The sequence below is a fragment of the Cryptomeria japonica genome, chromosome 7 (genome assembly GCF_030272615.1).
Source record: "Cryptomeria japonica chromosome 7, Sugi_1.0, whole genome shotgun sequence".
NCBI classification, from domain to species: Eukaryota; Viridiplantae; Streptophyta; class Pinopsida; order Cupressales; family Cupressaceae; genus Cryptomeria; species Cryptomeria japonica.
In genome coordinates, this window is record NC_081411.1 from 16577544 (window position 1) to 16598950 (window position 21407).

At 39.3% G+C, this 21407-nt stretch overlaps 1 protein-coding gene across 1 annotated transcript; it reads left to right on the forward strand.

The window, feature by feature from the left end:
* Window positions 1-384: 384 nt before the first annotated feature.
* LOC131856355 (uncharacterized) lies at window positions 385-1640 on the forward strand. Its single transcript, XM_059208112.1, has 3 exons — window positions 385-701; window positions 993-1053; window positions 1356-1640. Exons 1-3 carry the CDS (start codon window positions 385-387, stop codon window positions 1638-1640), a joined length of 663 nt encoding a protein of 220 aa, XP_059064095.1.
* Window positions 1641-21407: the final 19767 nt, after the last annotated feature.

A 21407-nucleotide genomic window follows, 5' to 3' on the forward strand; every position in this document is an offset into this window, starting at 1 on the left:
CAAGGCATGATGCAGAGCATGGAAAGGATCTCAAAGGAGATTGTAGAAAAATATGAGGACTCCATATGCTTCATTGTGGAAATTGACCAATGCCCAATGGAGGTCATTGAACAAAGGATAGTGTGGATCATTCCCATGGGGTATGCAGTTGATGCAAATACTCTTGTTGCATATGCTCAACATCTTTTGAGTAAATCGGTGGATGAATCAGAGGAAAGATTTGGGATGTATAAGGAGAAGAGTTTAAGTTTGCACTCTCAAATTATCAGACCCAGGAAACAAAGGAAGATAAGGAAGGAAGTGGAGCAACCAACAGAGGAGATGGATATTACAAAGGACGCAGTCTGTAGAGCTTGTTAATAGAACATCTTGAAGGAGGAAGATATGGTCAAACCTAAGAAGACCAAATCGGTCACTCCACCTAAGCCAAGGCAAACCAGGTCAACACCTTCTTCTGGTTCTCAAAAGCATGTCCCTCCATCAAAGCCTCAATCCAAATCATCTAGTGGAGAAGATAAAAGGAAGAAAGGGAAGCCAGAAAGAGTCTACGTGGCAGCCACTACAGAAGAAGAGATAAAATCTAATGAAGCAATGAGAGAAGTGAAGAAGAGTGTTATCTTTGCTAGGGTAGTCAAGAAGAAATCATCTAGTGAAATTCAACCTAGCAAGAAGCAGAAAGTTGAAAATGAGCAATCTAGAAGGTCTTGACCAAGCAAGAAGGACAAATCTTAACTTGATGAAGCTTTGAATTATGGGAAACTATAAGGTAAATATACTATTGTGCCACCCATTTCACTAAGTTAGATTGTTGATTCAGTTGTTAAGGAAGGAAATTCGAAGCATATATATGAATGGTATGAAAATTGTGACGAGAGTGGAAAAAGGACATTAGAAGAGGTTGTTGTAAAACATATTAATGTATATAGTAAAGCCCTGATAGAATTATCATCAATTATTTTGAAGGGTTTATATGAAATTTTGGATGTCAAAAGGCATACGACAAATCTAGAAGATGAGAGATTAAGGGAGTATGAGTTAGTGCAACTCTGTCTGGTAATTTACAAGATATAAGTTGATAGAATACTTAGAGAAAATAAGGACAAATTTAGAAGCAAAACAAGGGTAAACAAAATAATGTTTGGGAAGAATCAAGAGGTTCACAAGAAAACTCGGGAAATTTTAAGGAAGATACTTCAAAAATATCAATATGAGGGATTCCTAAAGAAAATTTTCAAAAGTTTGTTCTGAAAGTCCTTGGAAAGCCACCCATAGGAAATGAACCAAAAGTTGTAGGTTTAGATGAATAGACATCTGAACCAGTGACTGCTAGAGATGATATTATTGATAATCACCAGGTTGTAGACTTCGATGAAGCTAATCAAACTCCTCCAATGATAAATATTGAATCAGAAAAGAATGATGAGGAGGTTGGTGATGAGAAGGGTGAAGATGAAAAGAAGGGAGAGAAGGAGAAGGATGGAGAGAAGGTTGAACATGTTCCAATGACAAGAGACACTGTGGAATCAGACAAGGGCAAGAAAATAATAAGTGACATAGATCTCACCCAAGGGCCTATGAATCTTAATTCTCTCTCCTATCCAGACACTCAAGCTTGCAACACTTGCATAGGCCAAAGCTAGTGAAGACTTGCTCAAGTATCACTCTAAGGATAAAGAGCTTGTATCTATGGCTACAAGTGTGCTCAAGAAAATTCTGCCATCTTTCAAGCAAGATACAGTAGACTCACCCTCTGGTAAGCTGAGAAATATGCTAAAATTGGTGGATTCTCATTTTGTATCTTTAGAGAAAGTTGTCAAAGGAAAGGTTCTTAGCCAATTCAACGCTATGCAGTTAAGGACAATTTTGAGAATGGTTGAAGGTGAGAGGGATAGTTTGATTATTGATATGAAGGCCATTCAGGAGGCATTTGACAAAGGTAGTAAGATTTATAAGTCATGTCTTTTGTTGCCTAAGTTCACTACTGACCTTGACAAGAAGATCAAGAAATGCGAAGGGAAATTAGCTGGTATATCTTAGTCTTATTCCCCCCAATCATTTTTTGCTAGCAATCTTGAAGCTTAGATGATATCTCTACTTGACAAAATCAAGAGCCTTAATCAGGAAAAAGATAGATTAGTTGGTAGAGTGGGAGAACTCAGGAATCCAATCACTCCTTGGTTGGATACTTTGCTTAGCAGTCAACAGGATGCTATCAATGCCCTGAATAAGAGTGTTCTATCAAATATTAGAGGAGAAAAGATGCATGCCTATCTATTTAGTGCTCTTATAAACTTTTTGGAGAACCTTAAGAAATGTTGGGATGATCAACTGCAATCCTTGAAGACCATTTTTACAAAAAAAATTAAATTCTTGTAATTTGTTACCCTTGTACATAATTTTTGGTGGATACCTACCTTTGCCATTGATGTCAAATGGGGAGAGAGAGGAGTGAAAAATTTTGTATATTCTCAAGGGGAGCCTGTTGAGCATGTGGAAATTTTGAAGTTTTGCAGTTTTGGTCTAACAATGTCATTTTTTGCCAAGTGTTGCCATTAATACCAAAGGGGGAAAAGGGTGCATGAGTAGCCGAGTTGGTGGTGTAAAGGTAAGTCATGAGGTGTAGCATTAGGTTAATGATCCCAGTGCTACGCATCAACTCCAATTCAATTCTCACTAGAGTTACCATAAACCCTTTTAAATAAAAAATCATTTGGATTTGGAGAGAATGTCGACGCTCCAAAGTTGTGTGAATCCTTCATGATCCACGGTTAGGGTTTCATTTTCCCTACCATGTAGCAAGGTCAACAAATTTAGCTTCCCATCTTGCCTTAACGACTCAAGCCCGACATGGAACTAGGGCTCCAAGTGTGCATCTCTCCTTTACTCCTCAAACAACGACCGACTGGTGTCATAGATGAAGCACAAAGATATCCCTAGTTTTGAAGATGGAGAGTCTTCTCTCTATGCAAAATCGCAATATGGTGGGAGAAATCGTACTAGAGATGCCACTCCAGAGGAAATCTATGAGTGTAATGCTACTTCTGCTACTCAGGGGTGTAGCTCAAAAATCCATTTGGTCAGACAAACTCTTGGCTCCACTCAATGGCTTAATGTTGTGTTGGGAAATTCTTTAAAGCCATCATCCAAGATTTTTTTAGTGTCTTTGGATGCGGAGGCTGAGGAGGAATTCGCTCATTATGTTTTAGTTTTTTGTGAGTTAGGGTTGATTGGACGCTTCAAGGGCTTATGGCCAAGCTTTCATGACTTGCATGCTTGGATTTATGATAACTGGGAGCTTATCCTAGATAGATACATGCAAATTTACCCTGCTACAAAGGGCTTTTCTAATGTGGTTTTTGAAAAGACTCAGAACAGAAACAAGGTTTTTTGTGAGAATTTTTGGAGCTGGGAGGAAAAGTTCCCCCTGATGTTGAAGCCCTGACATCTGAGTTTTTTCCCAACTACCGAGGTCTTCGACAAGATTCTGATATGGTGAGGCTTCCCAAACTCCCCTTACATTTATGGTTTGATTCCTATTTCGAAGCAGTAGGAAACTCATTGGGAATCTTCCTGATGGTAGATGAAGAATATTCTAATTTCTTCCACTCTACATTTGCATGTATCTTGGTGGAAATGGATGTCTTAGATGGGCTTCCTAAAGAAATTTTGATAAAAAATTCAAAAGGTTGTTGGCTGTTGTTGGCATTTGCATGAAGATTGAATTAATGATATGTTATGTTGTCATTGATGTCAATTAACCGGTAATGATATTGTTGATATTGTTGTAATATTGTTTTGTAACCAGTAGGAAGAGCTAAGTGAAGGAAACTGTATCCAGTATGTAAGTTTGTGGAGTGAACCAATATTGCTATGTATTGGAGAGTTGAACTGGTAACCGGTAAACGCTACTTGTTGTTTTGATAAACCCTAACCGATTAAGTTTGGTGAATTGGTTATATTGGTTTATGATATGATGATGAGCGGTAATGATTATGACATATATGATCATTGTATGAAGACAATTTCAAGTGATTTTGGCGCGTTGGTGAAACAATTTTTGTCTAGGGAATGAGAAAAGTATATTGCATATAATGAAAAGCGTGTGATGAGTTACTAAGTTCGATGAAGCAGTGATCAAGGAGCGGTCAAGGATTTCTACATTGATGTGAGAGATTGTTATGTAATCTAACGGTCATACTTGAACCGACTTGTTTGTAATCTCTATGAGAATTAAGTTTTTGTTGTACATTACCGACCTAATTGATTTGTATATAAGGTCGATGAAGTTGTTTAGTTTCAGTGTTGGCAAATATCAGTTGAGTGTGTGGTTTCCGAATGGGATGATGTATCTATAGTTTGAGTAAAGGCATATAAGGAGCATGAAAAGGATTTGATCAAGCAAGTGTAGTGCTATTCAAACAGATCAAGCAAACTCATGTTGTTTTCTAACAATTATAGTGGAATTGAAATCCCCTAACTGGGTAAGCTCTAACAAGCTTGGTGCTATTCAAATCCTCTAACAAGGTGATCCATTAGCTTGGATTTTCAAATCCTCTACCGAAGTTACTCCTTATAGGGTATTGCTTCTAACAAGGCATTATAGTCAATCCCTTAACCGGGTGGTCCCTAACAGGATCTGTTCTTAATGGGACTTTTGTAAAGCTTTAACAGGCTAGGCTCCTAATAGGGTGAACTTTAAAAGAGTTTAGATATTTATCTTGTGAGTCTTATCTCACCATGGTTTTTCCCATTTGGGTTTCCATGTCAAAAATATTTGTGTCAAGTGGTGAATGTTTTTGTGGTTATGTTCTTATGGTTGATTTGCTTAACTACTTAATACACTTTGATAAGTCATGATAATCGGAAGCATTGAGAAATGAAGTTTTACTGACATATGGAAAAGCATTTGGATGTTTAGGAGTTTAAAGTTGTTTATTGTTAATTTGTTATAACATTCAACCGGTTTATCCTAAGAGTTTTTATCTTGACAGTGATATTACATTGATAGTTCTAAGTTTACATTAAGAGATTGATTTTGAGATTGGTGAAGTTAGTATCAGTTTTTCTATCTACTGATTCACCCCCCCCCCCTCAACAGTTGACCGAATTCTTATTTTTTCATCATAACATCAATTGGTATCAGAGCATATCAAGTCCTCTAAGGTATAATCCTTACAACTTGAGGTAAAGATCTTACAGATTATGATAAAGAAGATCTGAAGTTTAATACAGAGAACTATAGGATATGGAGCGATAGAATGAAAATTTATATCAAGAGTCTTGGAAACCAGTACTGGGAACATGTAATACTCAATATGAGGTATGGAAAAAACTCTAGAGACTGCATATTAGGTATGGAAAAAACTTGAAGAGATTTATAGCAGTGATGAACATGTTAAGATTGCTAAAGAAGAGAGTCTAAGAGGAAAGTTTGATGACATGCGGATGGTTGAAGGTGAGAATATCCAGCAGTATGGTCAAAGGATAAAAGAGACAGTCAATGAAATTAAGAGTGTAGGAGGTAAAGTGGAAGATGCCACAGTGATCAGTAAGGTACTGATAACCCTGCTACCGGTCTACACTCTCCGAGTTGTAGCCATTCAGGAGCTAAAGTCTATTGACAAAACTAAGGTAACCCTTGACTCCATCATTGGAAAGCTTGCTGCTTTTGAATTAAATGGTTATGATGGTAGTATACAGAAATCTGAGTCTGCATTTAGAGTTTTTGTTTCTAACCCATCTGTGAGGAAAAGAAGAGATGCCAGTCATAGTTATAAATCCAGATCCAGCGGAGAAGTTGATGATGAAGACAGTTTAGTCGAGCTTGAAGCATTGTTGGCCAAGCAGTTTCCCAGAGGCACTAGTAAATATAGAAGTTGTATGCGTGAAAATCAGGTTGATAAAACTCAATATGTGAAAATATTGTCAAAGACTTGTCCACACACACACAGAGGACTTCTTGGTGCAAGCTATGGAGTAACGTAGTATTACTCAGCTTCCCAAGGTGGGTCCCATGGTTCTCTACATCACAATGTCCCTCAAACCAATGTTTTTGCTCTCAGATCACTGAGCAAAATGGTTTAGGGATGGCAAATGCAAGAATGAGGGATGTTTTGATAAATTCTAGAATGAAATGCATCCTAAGCTATGCATGATTCTATAAATGCAATAAACTAGATTATAAGATGACAAGGTTAGTATGAATACTATCCTAACATGATATATTTGGTCTATGATTGAGCTAAATGATAAAGAAAATATTCTAAACATGCATATTTAGACTAATTTCTATTCTAAAGAGAGGCTAAATGATGAGCATAAAAATGATATATGAAAGCTTGAATGTATTTGAGCATAAGTGTGATACTACAAATTTGAAGGATTGATTTCAAATGGAGGAATGAGAGCTCTATTTATAGCAAAAACAAGGCAATGGATGGTCAGGATTGAAAGAGTTGATCAAGGGTTGAGTTTGAAAGTTGGGGATCCATGTTTACAATTTGTACCAATGAAATGGGGACAAGTGTCAACATAAGACTGGGTTGAGAGAAGGGGTTGGAGACATTAAATGCCTAAGAAGACCTTAGGGTTATCTAGAAGGTAAGGGTCAAGCTTAAATTAGGATTACCCACTGGATTAAGAGTTAATCCAAGGATAAACCTTTGTGCAAATGATTAAGAGATAATCATGGTCAAAGCATTAAAGGCCTGATGAGACCTTTGGGTTGGGTGAAGGTTGAGTTAAAACAAATTCTTTAACCATGTAAGAGGGTTTGAGTTAACCATTAATGGTTATGAAGACTTTGGGGAATTAAGTGGTTGAAGGTTTGAAGCCTTTAATGGTTATCAAAGACTTTGAGGATTTAAGTGGTTGAAGGTTTGAAGCCTTTAATGGTTATCAAAGACTTTGAGGGTTTGAGAAGTGACCTCCCCTTGCTTAGGGATGTGACAAAGTTTAGAAGATGGGTTAGGCTAATTAGAAGCGATTAGAAGAGTCTAGAAGGGATTAGAAAGGGGTTTAGGAAGGCAAGTGGGAGATGTAGGAGAATGCAAGTGGATGGAGGGATAATAGGATTTAATTGAAATAAAGTAATTTAATTCAATTTGGTTGCAATTAAATAAATTAGATTTATTCAATTTAGGATAACTATTTAATTAAATTTGAATTTAATTAAAAGTGGATAGGGGGGGATTTAATTGAATAAAATGATTTATTCATTAAATGGATATAGTGAATTTAATTTAAATAAATTGAATAATTTACTTAATTAAATAGAGGAATGTGGATAATTTAATTAAATTGGATTTAATTAAATAGAGAAATGAACATAAAATATTCATTTAGGAATATGGTCATTTTTATACGTCTACATTTTGCCCCTCTTTGAAGTGACATGTGTGCACATGTTATTTCAAAGAAAATGATGCTTTATTCTAATTTATGATCAAATGCAATTTTTGTGTCGCTCTTTTGATTTGCAAGTCGTGCCCTAGATTCGATATTTGATGGTGATGCCCCCTCGGGAGATGAATCAATTTGTTTGAAAATTGTTTGATTTGATTTGATGAGTTGCTTGGATGTGTAGGATTTCGTCGATGTAAATTGTGTGTAAATTGATTCATCTCCCGATAATGTACAACGTGTAAGGTATAGGGGAGACCGCGACCATATTACAGGTCCATGTGGTTAACCCTAATTTCATTTTTCTCCTATAAAAGGGGAAAAGGGCTTTAATTGGATTCATTTGTGCCTTGTTGACTTTGGAGAAAGAGAATTTGGTCTGCAGAGAAAATGTCAATTCCGTATTCTAGACACCGTTTCGAGCGCGTTCGGAGGTACCGGAGACCTACCGCGTACGGACCACCAGTAAGTCAACGTTTTGGACCCTCTTTTGATTTTTTATTTGGTCGTTTTTAGTCCTTTTTTTATTTTTAAAGTTCGGTTTTAGCAGTTTAGCGCGTCTAAGTCATAGATCAGCGCATACGAACTCTGAAGTAGCACATCAAGTTTAATTTACGGGGTGCGTCCGAAATAAAATAGGGTAGCGCATAGGAAATAGAGGTTAGCACATAGACGCAGAATAGCGCATGGCAATAGGTGGGTAGCGCGTAGGGTCAGCAAGGTAGCGCGTAGGGTAGACCTAGCGCATAGGGTCAAACGGGTAGTGCCTGGGAGGTATAGATTAGCACGTAGAGTCAGTCTAGCGCATAGGATAGGTTAGGTGGCGCATAGGAGAAAAGAGTTAGCACGTAGAGTCAGTCTAGCGCATAGGGTGAATAGATTAGCACGTAGGAAAAATAGTCTAGCGCGTGGGGGGAGTTTAGCGCAGCGGGAGTCTATTTTAGTGCATCTGGAAAATTTATGCAAGATAAGCCGATTTGTAAATTTGTTTTGTCTGTCTGTCATGATTTTAGGGATTTGTCCAATATGAGTGTCGATATAACTTGTTTTTATTTGCATTTTTTTCAAGTTATATATAGATATCAATGTGGTGTTGTGATCAAAATATGATTGATTTGCGAACCGTGTTTCAAGTTCAATGTGTGAAGCCTGATTTGTGTTACAAGCTGATGTGGGTTGGAAACTTGAGTTGTTTTACAAGCTGATATGGGTGGGAAACTTGAGTTGTTTTACAAGTTTATGTGATTTTGGAGACTTGAGTTGTTTTACAAGTTTTGATATGGTTTTTGATAACTTGAGTTGTTTTACAAGTTGATATGAAATGTTAGAATTTTGAGCTTGATGTAGATGAGCAAATTGTTTCATGTTGTTGATGTGAGTTTGATTTTGATATGTTTGTTTTGATGTGGAAACTGATATTGGATTTGGTTTGCTTGTTGACAGGAGCGATTGGGGGTGGTTCAGTCGCGAGAGATATTTTCGAGGCCGTGGACATTGATACCGCAGTTGTCTCAGGCCGATCTTGACATTATCGAGAGATTTGGATTGACTTCCCTCTTGGATATGCCTCGGTTCACTGTGAACCAGGGGCTACTAACAGCACTTGCAGAGAGGTGGCATAGCGACACAAATACCTTCCATTTTTCCACTGGAGAGATGACACTCACCCCAGAGGACTGTTACAGGATCCTACGCATTCCTGTAGTAGGTGCACTACTACCATATGAGTAGTCAGAGGAGGGTGGTACAGAGGCACTGCACCGCATTTTCCATGATGATACAGTCTGCGGCTATGAGATCCCATGGCAGGAGTTCCTAGACCTGGATTACACACCCCTGCCATCTGTACTAGTAGGGTTCATTGGTGGATTCCTTTGTCCTGATCGCAGGTCAAAGGGATTCTCGGTGGGATGGGGGCTGGTTTTGGAGGAGATGGTCACATAGGGCCGGAGGTTTTCATGGGGGTCAGCTATGTTGGCCCATCTTTACAGGGGTCTACATGAGGTGGTATACCTCGGTTACGGCAGTTTGTCAGCTGGCGTGACACTATTACAGGTATGGTGCTAGGAGCACATTCCAGCAGCAAGGCCACTAGCAGACAAGGACAGGCCCATGGGATGCGCATATGCATACAGATACAGGGGTCTAGTTGTCCAGCGTAAGCTGGGCAAACTAGAGCATTGGAGGAGAGTGCTGGATGATATAGATACGATCACCTGGCGACCGTATACAGGATGTGAGGTGTGGGCAGAGGATGGGCTGGAGATGCCCTTTGTTTTTATGACCAGATACCTGATCGGGAGGACCCCATTCGTGATTGAGAGGTTTGTGGTGACCCGAGTTTTGAGGCAGTTTGGGCGCCAGTAGGGTATTCCACAGGGAGCATGCCTATATGCACGGCGACGGCAAGATGTAGCGGATTGGGGGCCGACCATTGATAGTGCAGTGGCGGTGGAAGAGTTTGTCGGGTTGGCCGGGCAGATATGGGATTATGCCCCTGAGATTCAGGATGCAAGCATGACTGATGAGTTTGCCCGATTGTTTGTTGCACGGGCGGTGGCCAAGATATCTGATCTTGATGAGATGAGGCCAGCTTTTGATTCTGATGGGGAGGAGGGAGAGGGAGATGATGATGATGATGGAGAGGATGGAGGAGATGGAGGAGGGAGAGGAGCTAGAGGGAGGCGGGGAGGTAGAGCTAGGAGAGGAGATAGGGGTGTGGAGAGAGCGGTGAGACAGGGGATGATAGATAGGGGGAGAGGTGGATTAGCGATTGGAGCCGATGGAGAGGGGAGAGTGGGAGAGGTGCTAGCGGCAGTGGGGGGTGGTGATGAGGTGAGGCAATTGGCTCAGAGGAGGAGGACAGATGTGCTCCCACCTCCAGCACCGAGGACAGGCCGAGTAGGAGGAGTTGCCCCGGCACAGGTACCACTATGGGTTCGGATCCCTACACATGTTGAGGATGCACAGATTCGGACCCTACAGGTGACTATATAGCAGCTACAGGCATAGATTTTGACATATCAGCAGCAGATTGCTTAGTTGACCACTGAGCGGAACACTGAAATAGAGCGGAGGGGGTGAGCGGAGGAGGTGGTGTCGAGTATGCAGAGAGTAGCGATGGGTGGTCCTATGAGAGACACCCTGAGAGAGCTAGCGTTGAGAGCTCAGGAGGCGGAGTACTATCGGCGGCACTATGAGGCTGTAGTACCCAGGGACCGGCGAGTACAGAGCTTTACATAGTCGAGATCCAGTCGATCTTGAGATATTGGGTCGCGGTCTGAGAGCCGAGGTGTTACAGGGCCACCGAGACAGGACCCTCCTGGGGATCCAGGGGCGGGCACATCTGGAGCTAGACCATCTCTGTCAGGGGATAGTCATACTTGAGAGATGTGGTCTCTATTGTATTTTTTATCATTGTTATTCTTTGTACTGGACACAGTGTTGATACATTTTGTACATTTCGATCATTTTTGAGATATATATATATATATATATATATATATGTATATATATACAGCACCATTTTCTTTGATCATGTGGTGTGTTTATATGGATGCATGTGATGTGGGTTATTTCTTCATGATGATGCAATGCTTAAATAGATGATATAATGTATGATGCAGGATGTATGCTTTTATATGCTGTGAGATGTATCTTAAAAATGAGATGTATGATTTGATATGCAACTAAATATAAAATGATATGTAAATATGTTAAATGATATGCAACTAATGGTAAAATGATATGCAACTAATTGTAAAATGATATGCAACTATGTTTTTGGTAGCATCCTCATTCTATATTTGCCATCCGATATAGCCATTTGTTTGCTTTCTTTGTAGATATCATCACTGAGCATTGATTTGTGTAATATATGTTGAAAATTTATACAAGTATAATGGTATAATTGAACCATAATGACCTGAGAAAAATTTACATGATATTTGATTTTGCAAGATAGCACAAGCGTCAAGGTATAATTGAACCAGGATGACCTGAGTGCGTATTGCGTAAACAAACAAGATTAGATCATTTGTATGTGTGAAGTGGAATCAGGCCTTCAATGATATTCGACGTATCACGTCTCGAGGCAAGTATTCACATAGTACAAGTGATCGCCTCCCAGATAGAAGACTAAGAAAATATTGGAGTTTCCCCATGATCTCTAGCTGTGAAGCATTTTAGTGAGAAAATGGAGAAAATCCAATAAGTCAAAAAGTTCAAAATGCAAAACTAGTTAAGATTTTTATGCGATAAGGCAACATCTAGTACTTCAGAAAATCATCCATCATTGGTATTTTTGTGAATTGTGTTGTTTTCTTTTGCGATGAAGCGTAGTTTTTGGTTTGTTGGATGTCATGCTTTTGAGTTTTGCAAATAGCCCTGATGTCTTGAATGGTTGCAATATTTGAGATGATTTGAATGCCCCTAACTGAGTGTGCCTCTTGATGTGAATATATACAATGATTTTCAAGCCATGGTGGATTTGTGGTAAGATGATATGCATAGACAAACCAGGATAGTGACTACGCTAAGTATGTCCTGAAGGGATATTTGCTAAGTGTCGGGCGATGGCCGATAGTGTTTGTACGGATAAAATGGTATGGATATAGATGGAGGAGCCATTCTTTCACAAGAGCGCCTGTTTACCAGGTTTTCACCATTTGTTTTTATTGTACTTTGTTTTTGCTTCTTTTCTGGATTTTTTGATTTTTTTTGCTTGTTTTGGCTTTTTTCGTGCACTCGGCTACTTAAGTGTAGTATTTCTTTAGATGGACGTTGTTAGTTGGTTCGTCGAGCACATCTCCTTCTGAATTTGTTAGCTGATAGGCACCTGATCCATAGACGGATATGATAACATAGGGACCCAACCAGTTAGGTTCAAATTTCCCTTTCTTTTCTCGATCTTACTGATTCCTTGGATTTTCTTTGAGGACTAGGTCACCAACCTTGAAGTGGCGGGGGATGACTTTGTGATTGTAGCTCCTGCACATGCATTGTTGATATGCTTTGAGATGAGTATAAGCATGTTGACATCTTTCATCTAATAGTTCAAGTTCTTGCAGTCGATTAACTCGATACTCTTCATCTGGGATTAAGCCTTTTAAAGAGACTCTGAGAGATGGGATTTCTACCTCTAGGGGTAAAATGGCTTCTGATCCATATACCAATGAGTATGGTGTTGCTCCTATAGGTGTGCAGATGCTGGTTCTGTATGCCCAAAGTGTTGGATTGAGTTGTACGTGCCAATCTTTGCCTGCATCATTTACTATTTTCTTTAGGATTTTCAGTATTGTCTTGTTAGATGCTTCCACTTGACCATTTCCTTGTGGGTAGTATGGTGTAGAGAACCTATGTTGGATTTTGAGTTTTTCACATAGTTCTTGGACATCTTGATTCTTGAAGGGCCGTCCATTATCTGTGATGATTGAACTCGGAATACCATATCTGCAAATCAGATAATTGAGGATAAAAGAGGCAATTTGTTTCCCTGTCACTGTGGTCATGGGAACTGCTTCTATCCATTTGGTAAAGTATTATGTTGCTGTTATAATGAACTTGTGTCCATTGGAAGATGAAGGATGAATTTTGCCCACTAAGTCGAGTCCCCACTGACAAAAGGGCTAGGATGTTGTAAATGGCTGCAATTCTTGTGCTGGTGCATGTATCAGATTACTGTGGATCTGGCATTTAGGACATTTCTTAGCGAAGTGATATGAGTCTTTCTCCATTGTAGGCCAGTAGTATCCCATCCTTAGAAGCTTTTTAGCAAGAGTAGTGCCACTTGAATGTGTGCCACAAATACCTTCGTGAAGCTCATGTAAAGCAGAATCGGAATCATTACGATCGAGGCAACGAAGAAGAGTACCATCTAGACCTCGACGATACAAAGTATCAGCGGTAAGGGTGTAACGGGCAGCTTGTCGGATAAAGTTACGTTTTTGGTTACGGGATTGGTCAATTGGTAAGATATTGTGCTTGAGGTAGTCGTATATTGGTCCATATAACGGAGAATCTGAACCAATCAAGGCATAGATAACCTGGGATTCAGAGTGGTCATAGGCAGGGGAGAACAGTTGCTCTACCAGGAACTCGTAACGACTCTGTTGTTCTGGAATTTGTAGTAATGAAGCGATTGTAGCCATTGCATCAGCTTCTTTGTTGTTCAACCTTGGTATTTGCTCGAAGGTGATGTGCACAAAATACTGTTTGAAGTCATCCACCATTCGTTTGTAGGGTAGTAGCTTGTCATCCTTTGTCTGATAATTGTTGTTGATTTGATGGATGACCAGTTGCAAGTCCCCATAGACTTTTAACTCTGTGATTTTCCATTCTACGACCATTTTGATACCTATAACCAATGCCTCATATTTAGCCACATTATTTGTGCAGGGAAACATAAGCCTATATGATCTTGGTATAGTGTGTCCTTCAGGAGTGATGAACAAAATGCCAGCACCTGAACCATGTTGTGTATAGGATCCGTCAAAGTATAGGGTCCATTGTTTAGTAGAAAGAGCAAGAACGTCCCTGTTTGGAAATTCAATCTCCATGGTGTGTTTGCCTGGTAGTGGTGCTTCAGCCAACTGATCTGCAATTGCTTGTCCCTTGATGGCTCGTCTTTCTGTGTATTGGATGTCAAACTCACTGAGAATCATGACCCATTTAGCCAATTGGCTTGTAAGAGCTGCCTTGCTGAGTAGATATTTGAGAGGATCAATTTTTGCGACTAGCTTAATGGTGTGTGCTAGCATATAATGTCGGAACTTCTGAGATGCGAAGACCACTGTTAGGCAAGATTTTTCAATGAATGTATAGTTGAGTTCATAGCCATTCAATGTCCTACTGATATAATATATGGTGCGTTCCTTCCCTTGTTGATCTTCTTGTGCCAATAGTGCCCCCAGCGATATATATGTTGTTGAGATATATAGGATAAGAGGCTTTCCTGCAACTGGTGGTACTAGAACTGGTGGATTCATCAGATACTGTTTGATTTGGTAAAAATATTCTGCACACTTGGCCTCCCATTTGAATGGTACATTTTTGTGTAGTAAATGGTTAAATGGTAGACTTTTATCTGCTAGCTGAGTGATGAATCGCCTGATTGATTGAAGTCGTCCTTGTAGAGATTTGAGTTGACTGATATTCTTTGGTGGTGGCTTGTACCTTTGCTGGATCTACTTCAATACCTTTAGCTAAGACAATGTAGCCTAGTAACTTTCCTGATATAACCCCGAAGACACACTTCTTAGGGTTGAGCCTGACTTGGAATTTCTCCAATCGATCAAAGATCTTTGTTAGGATGCTAATATGTTCTACTCTGGTGAAGGATTTAGCGAGTAAATCATCCACATAGTCTTCCATAAATGTGTGCATCATGTCATGGAATATTGTTGTCATTGCTCTTTGATAGGTGGCCCCTGCATTCTTTAAGCCAAAAGGCATAACATTCCAACAGTACGTTCCCCAAGGACAGGTGAATGTGGTTTTATCTTGATCTTCTGGGGCTATTTTGATTTGATTATAGCCTGAGAAACCGTCCATTAGTGAGAGCATTGCATGGCCTGCTGTAAGATCTACAATTATGTCGATACTGGGCAGAGGAAAGTCGTCCTTTAAACAAGCTTTGTTGACGTCTCTGAAGTCATTGCATATTCTGATACTACCATCTAGTTTTGATACTGGAACGATGTTGGAAATCCACTCTGCATAGTCAATGGGTCGGATGAATCCGACGTCTAATAATTTCTTTAGCTCAGTTTTGACCATGAGTGCCACCTGTGGATTCATCTTTCGTAGCTTTTCCTTGACTGGTTTAACGCCTGAAGAAATGGACAAGTGATGCATGATTAAGTGTGGATCTACTCTGGGCATATCAGCATATGACCAAGCAAAGTTAATTTGATGTTCCTTAAAGAAAATGATGAATGTTGATCTTTCTTCCTCTGTCAGAGATTCTGCAAGGTGTAGGTTTCTGACTGCTTCCATGGTACCAATGTTGATTGATTGAGTGGGTTCAATCAATATGGGCGATCGCTCATGAAAGTGCTCAAGAAGAGTGTCAAGTCCCCCATCGTTGGGTGCCTTAAAAAGGTTTTCACCTTCAGATGCGTCCTTTATTTTTACTTTTTTGTGATCTAGAGCTGCCATTGACTAGTTTTCAGCATTAGATCCTTTATTTGATTCATTTTTGCGACTGAGAGACTTGGCACTCCCTAGTTTGTAGACATCATTACTTTGTTCACTGGTAGAGCCTGTTTCCGGATTTACGGTACATAGGTAATGGATAATAGATTCATCATCTAGGAAAATTGGTATATCATGGATTTCAGGTTCATCCCAGTTGATGAGGTCAGGAAAGACAAGTGGTAAGGAATCATTAGGTGGATCAAGTTCGGCTACTGTGAGTGTTAGGACGGAGTTTTCATCGTTATTGTTCTTGGTTTTAAAGAAGTTCAAGATTTCGTCGAGGTCTTTGATGGTATTATCTTCTACATAGACTTGTTCATAATGTTTATGTTCGCTTTCCGTGGCGTCATAGATATTTTGCGGTCCAAATTCAAGAGGTCTATCTCTTGTGCTATGTTCTTCTTGAGAAAGAAATATAGAATCAGTATCATTAGGGATATCTGTAGTAGCATTGGAGCAAGTACCCCATTCATATTCATTGGAATCAGTCTCTGAGGCATCATCCCAGATTCTATCAGTGCTGTAAACTGGTATGTTGTATGGTGAAAACAAATCTTTGACGATAGATACCATTTTGATAGTTTTTGTTGATTCTATGTCAGATCTGTCTTCTATTTTCTGTATTTGTTCATAGACTGTACTTCTTCGGGGAGAAACAAAGGTATCTAGAGATGATTTTATTTGTTCGTGAGATATTGGTGTTTGAATATGAGCTATTGCTGCAGATATGGCCCTTTTGTGTTTTAGAAGTTTTTCTTGATGTAACTTCTGATCCTGACGTTCTCGTGCCTTGCGGATTGTTTCTGTTGATTCAAAGAGTGCTTCCTGCCAGGACTCTTCTTTGTACTTCGTCTTTACTTTCCATTGAGGTTTTGTAGTTAGGTGGGGTGGCCTTTTTAATAGGAAGGTGAGCTCACGACCCAATCCTGCTTTGTTTCTATTGGGCTGTGAAGGAAGATTTATAGGTTTAGTGACTCCTTCCTTACGTTTCCCAATAGGTCCTTTACCATCATATCCCATTTGTTGCATGATTAAGTATCCTTTTCCATATAGATGTGTAGGTAGAACAATGTCTAGAGTGGCTGCTCTATTATCTTCTTTCTCATCTTTGTACAACTAGCTAAGAATATCTTTGTCTTCTGATTCATGTGTCAGAGTGCCCAATTGGATGAAGGTGCCATCAAATTTGGTGATGGACTGAGTGACCAGATGTGTTGATGTAGTAGGCAATCCATGAGATCTAGGTGATGTTGGCAATTTGGCCAAACATAAAGGCTCCAAAGAGTATTCTCCTATACCTTGGTCTTTGATTCGCATTTTCTGTTTGAAGTCTCCCCATAAGGAGTTGGATTTTGCTGTTTGTTGATCTGATGTTGAAGATCGCTGCTTTTCCCTATTATGAGGAACCAAACTGTCTTGGGCTACCCCCATTGCGTTGCAATGTTGAAATGGATTGTGATCAGCAGATATGGATACTTCTTGTCTATCATAAGGAAATTTTACACACTGGTGATATGTGGAAGGTACTGCTTGCATTTCATGTATCCAGGGTCGCCCTAATAAAATATTGTAGGTAAGGTCTATGTCCAAGACCTGACATATAGTATCCTTTTGCACTGGTCCTACTTGAATGGGTAATATCACAGTTCCTTTAGAGGATCTTTCCTCATCATCATATGCCTTTATGGTAATCTTCTTGCAGGGATCAATAGATTCTTCTGAGAAGCCTAATGCACGGATAATTTTTAAAGTACATATATTAAGTTTGGCTCCTCCATCTATTAGGACTCTTTTTACTCAGTGTTTGCAAGCAATGACTTTGATATGGAGAGGAGTATTATGCGAATGGATTAAGGAAGCATCATCATGTTCTGAGAAGGTGAGGTTATGAGGTCCAGTCATATGGGCGACCATGGCTTGAAATCTGTCTGTATCCAAATTTTGAGGTACATTGGTTTCCAATAGCGCTTGTTCTAATATGTCTTTGTGCTTTGGTGATAGTTTCAACAATTCTAGTATAGATATCTGTGCTGGGGTTTTACGTAGTTGGCTGACCAAGTCATATTGGATTTTTGGTGTGGTAATTGTAGGTGCAGTATGTCCTTTCAAAACATATTTCTGAGTTCGGGTTGTTACATTGATAGATTCATGATTATGCTGATCTCTGATGGTGATGACATTTACTTGATAATCTTCAGCTGATATGTGATTTATGGTGTTGTTGTAGATATGGTTGATTCGAGCTCCGCATGTATTATCTGAGGTTGAAGCTCCATCTTTGTAATTTGGAAGAGGATTTTTAAGGGCTCCATGATCACCATTTGTTTTGAGACCATCTATTGTTAAGTCACCTCGATCAATCATATCTTGCACCACATGTTTTAACCTCATGCAATCGTTCGTCTGATGACCCTTGTTACGATGGTAATCACAATAGTGTGAATCATTCCACCAAGGCGGTTTGATTTGGGGTTCATAGTTGCTGATTGGAGGCAAAGAAAGAATTTTGTGTGCCAAAAGTTCTCTGAATGCTGATTCTAGTGATTGCCCCAGTGGTGTGAAGATACGCTTTTGGAAATTGTTTGTGTTGTTGCGTGAATTGTTGTTAGGTCCTGGATTCATGTTTTTGCTTTGAGTATCATTGGTGTTGTTTGTGTTGAGTTGTCCTTGATTGGTGTTAGATGCATATGTGTTAGCATTTGGATTAGCATTCTTAGGATTTTTCGTGTTTTGAGGATTTCCAGATAATGCGAGCACTGGTTGCTTAGATTTGGGATCATATGATTCATTGTTGCCTTCGTTTTTGTTTCGAGTCCAAAATCGAGATTTGTCAAGGTTGGTGTTGTTTTGGTTATTGTAGTTTGATGAGTTTGTTCCCTCCTTGTAAAATTTGAGTGTTCCCTTTTTGACACATGCTTCTTCTACTTTAATGCCATTCTCAATTAATTTAGCGAAAGATGGTATGCATTGAAGTTTTAGTCTGTAACTCATTTCACTATTCAAGTTATCGATGAAGATTTCCATTTTCTCCTTCTCGGGAATATCTCGAGGATATCTGGATACCATACGTCGCCAGCGTTGAAGGAATATCATGAACGTTTCATTGTTCTTTTGTTTGGTGTTGCAAACATCTAGCATGGTTATGGCATGTTGGATGTTGTAGGAATAGTGGGTTATGAATTTGTTAACCAATTCATCAAATGATCTAACAGGCGGTGTAATTTTGGATAACCATTCCATGGTTTGTCCTCCCAAGCTTCTGGGGAATAACCTCATCAAATAGGTGTCATCATGAGCAAATTCAAGGCTCAGTGTGCAAAATTCTCAAACATGATCTCAGGGATCACTTTTCTCATCATATTTATCAAATTTGGGAATGTCTGAGTTTGGAAGAAAAGGCACCATGTTCAATCTTCTATCAAATGGATAAGGACAGATTTCATTTAAAGAGTACCGTACTGTTGTCCCTTGTTGCATATCCTGTATTTGCCTTTGCAACATTTGCATTTGTTGAGTAAGGGCTGCCAAAGGTATATGGTCTTGTCGAGGGAAAAGTTCTTCCCTTGTATTTGTTCTCAGCTGAAAAGGTGTGGTAAATGGTATATTTTGCTCTGGTGTTTCTAGCTCAGGTATACGCATTTCTGGTATGCGTTGTTCTAGAATGTGTTGCTCAAGTATATGTTGTTCAAAGTTACGGGTTTCTTCTTCTCTTTGTTGTTCTTGATATGCATATTGTCGAGATCCATTTTTAAAGATGTTGGGGTCTAAATCTTCGGGAAGTTTAACGCCTTTACTTGTAAGCATGAGCAGATATTTTTCTTTGTCATTTTCCATGAGCTTTTCTACAAGCTTTTGGAATGAATGGTTTTCCTGACATTCCCGAAGAAGTGCTTCAGTAATTTCAGGTTCTTCTAAAGGTGGAACTTCAAAAGGATTTGATAATCTTCGATTCATACTAGACTCAGCGTGTGTCTCGCTTTGTTTGTCTCTTTGAGAGCGAGTAACAGGCATTTTAGTAGAAACTCTCAGTGATGAAAGGGACAAAAGCCTCGTTGATATGTTGTTCGGGGGTGGGTGGTTCTGGTCAAGATGTGTTATAAGTGATACACTCGTTGGGTAAGAATGCTGGATTGATTCTTCCGTTGCAGTTTACGGTTTGATTAAAAGCAGACTTTTGACAGTATGCTCTTGTCTTCAAGGGTTCTTTGTCAAATTCGCTAGATTTGTTTTGGATATAACGTTTGACGTGATGAAGGAATACCCGATGAGATTTGAATAGTTGACGATTGATGTATAAAAACTTGTTTCTTTTGATGAATTTGGAAAAACTAGGTTGTTGTTTCTTCAACGTGATGTTACGATAAAGGTTCTTTCTTCTCAAAATATGGGGATTAGTCATGCATAAGTGATAAATGGTTTCCTTTGATTGGTTTGGATTCAGTTGATCTTGTTTGAAAAATTTCAAATCTTACTTTATCAGAGTGAAGGTTTAGATGCCCCTTTCACGACAAAGCGTGTCAAATGATATAGATAGAAGCTTCCCGATATGGAAACTTGATTTGACAATTTGAAAATTTTAAACAAATGTTTTGAGATAAAAATCCGTAAGATGGTAAAGGATTCTGTTGATACTGATGATGAGGTTTCTGGATTATGATAAGAGAGACATCTTTTATCGCGCGATTCATTTAGGATCCTGACAACTTTTGTTCTGACGCAAATTTAGCTCAAGAAATAGTTGTAACAGTTGGTTTTTGTCACTCTATGTTGATGAAAAATGATGTTGATGAAAAAAAGTTTCTGAAAATGTTTTTGAAAATTTTAAAATTCCTCCCGGTTTTGCCCTCTGTTTTTGTGTTTTGAATCACGCGCTAAAACAAAGACTATATGCGCTACTGAAATGCCTTTATACGCTGAAATCATAACCACACGCGCTGGGCTGCCCCCAGACACGTGCTAAAGTTTTGACTATTTGAAATTGTTTTCTAGCTGTTTGAAAAAGATATGCGCTATTATGGGTCTACCACGCGCTAACTGTTGAACTTTATGCGCTAATGTTTGGATTTCATGCGCTAAGCTGTTGCTTCCACGCGCTAGACTGTGTTTCTGATGTGCTAAAGGATTTTACATTGTTTTGCCTTGAGATGAAACGCTATTGTTTTGAACTGACGCACTAATTTGATGATTGGATGTGCTAATAGAAGTACCTTATGCGCTAAGAGGTTGCTCTTATGCGCTAATCTGCCCTGATTTTTCCTTTGTTTGAGTTTTTTGTGAATTTTGAATTTTTGTTGTGAATTTTTCAAGTTTGATGGATGATTTTCTAAAGTAATAAATGCAAGCACGGCACAAAAAGTACAACCATTTTGCCTAATCTAACAAAAAGTGTATGTTCTGCGAGGATGTGTTCAAATCCTCGATGTTATCACCGGTTTGATTTACAACAAAAGACAGATCAAATAGACTCTTTATTCAAAGGTCATTGACAATATCATAGCCCACTAGTCTCGATACTCCGTCAGCTCAAACAGCCTTGTCACCCCCTAGGGGGTGCCCGTTTTTTTGTCTTTTGCCAGAAATTCACTCAAAGTGAATTGCTTCACAGTTGAGTAGTTATCTTGGGAGATATATGGTGAGTAATCTTGGGGGTGGATTCTTCCCCACCCTTGCACTATGATATTGTCAATGTTTAGCAACTGACTCGGTTCAAAGTTTCTAATGCTATGGTTCGTAATCAGGCTTCCCGTTCGGCCGTCAGTGATAAACTCCCTCAGGATGCTTCCCAACCTTTAGAACAAAGGCTTTACGTA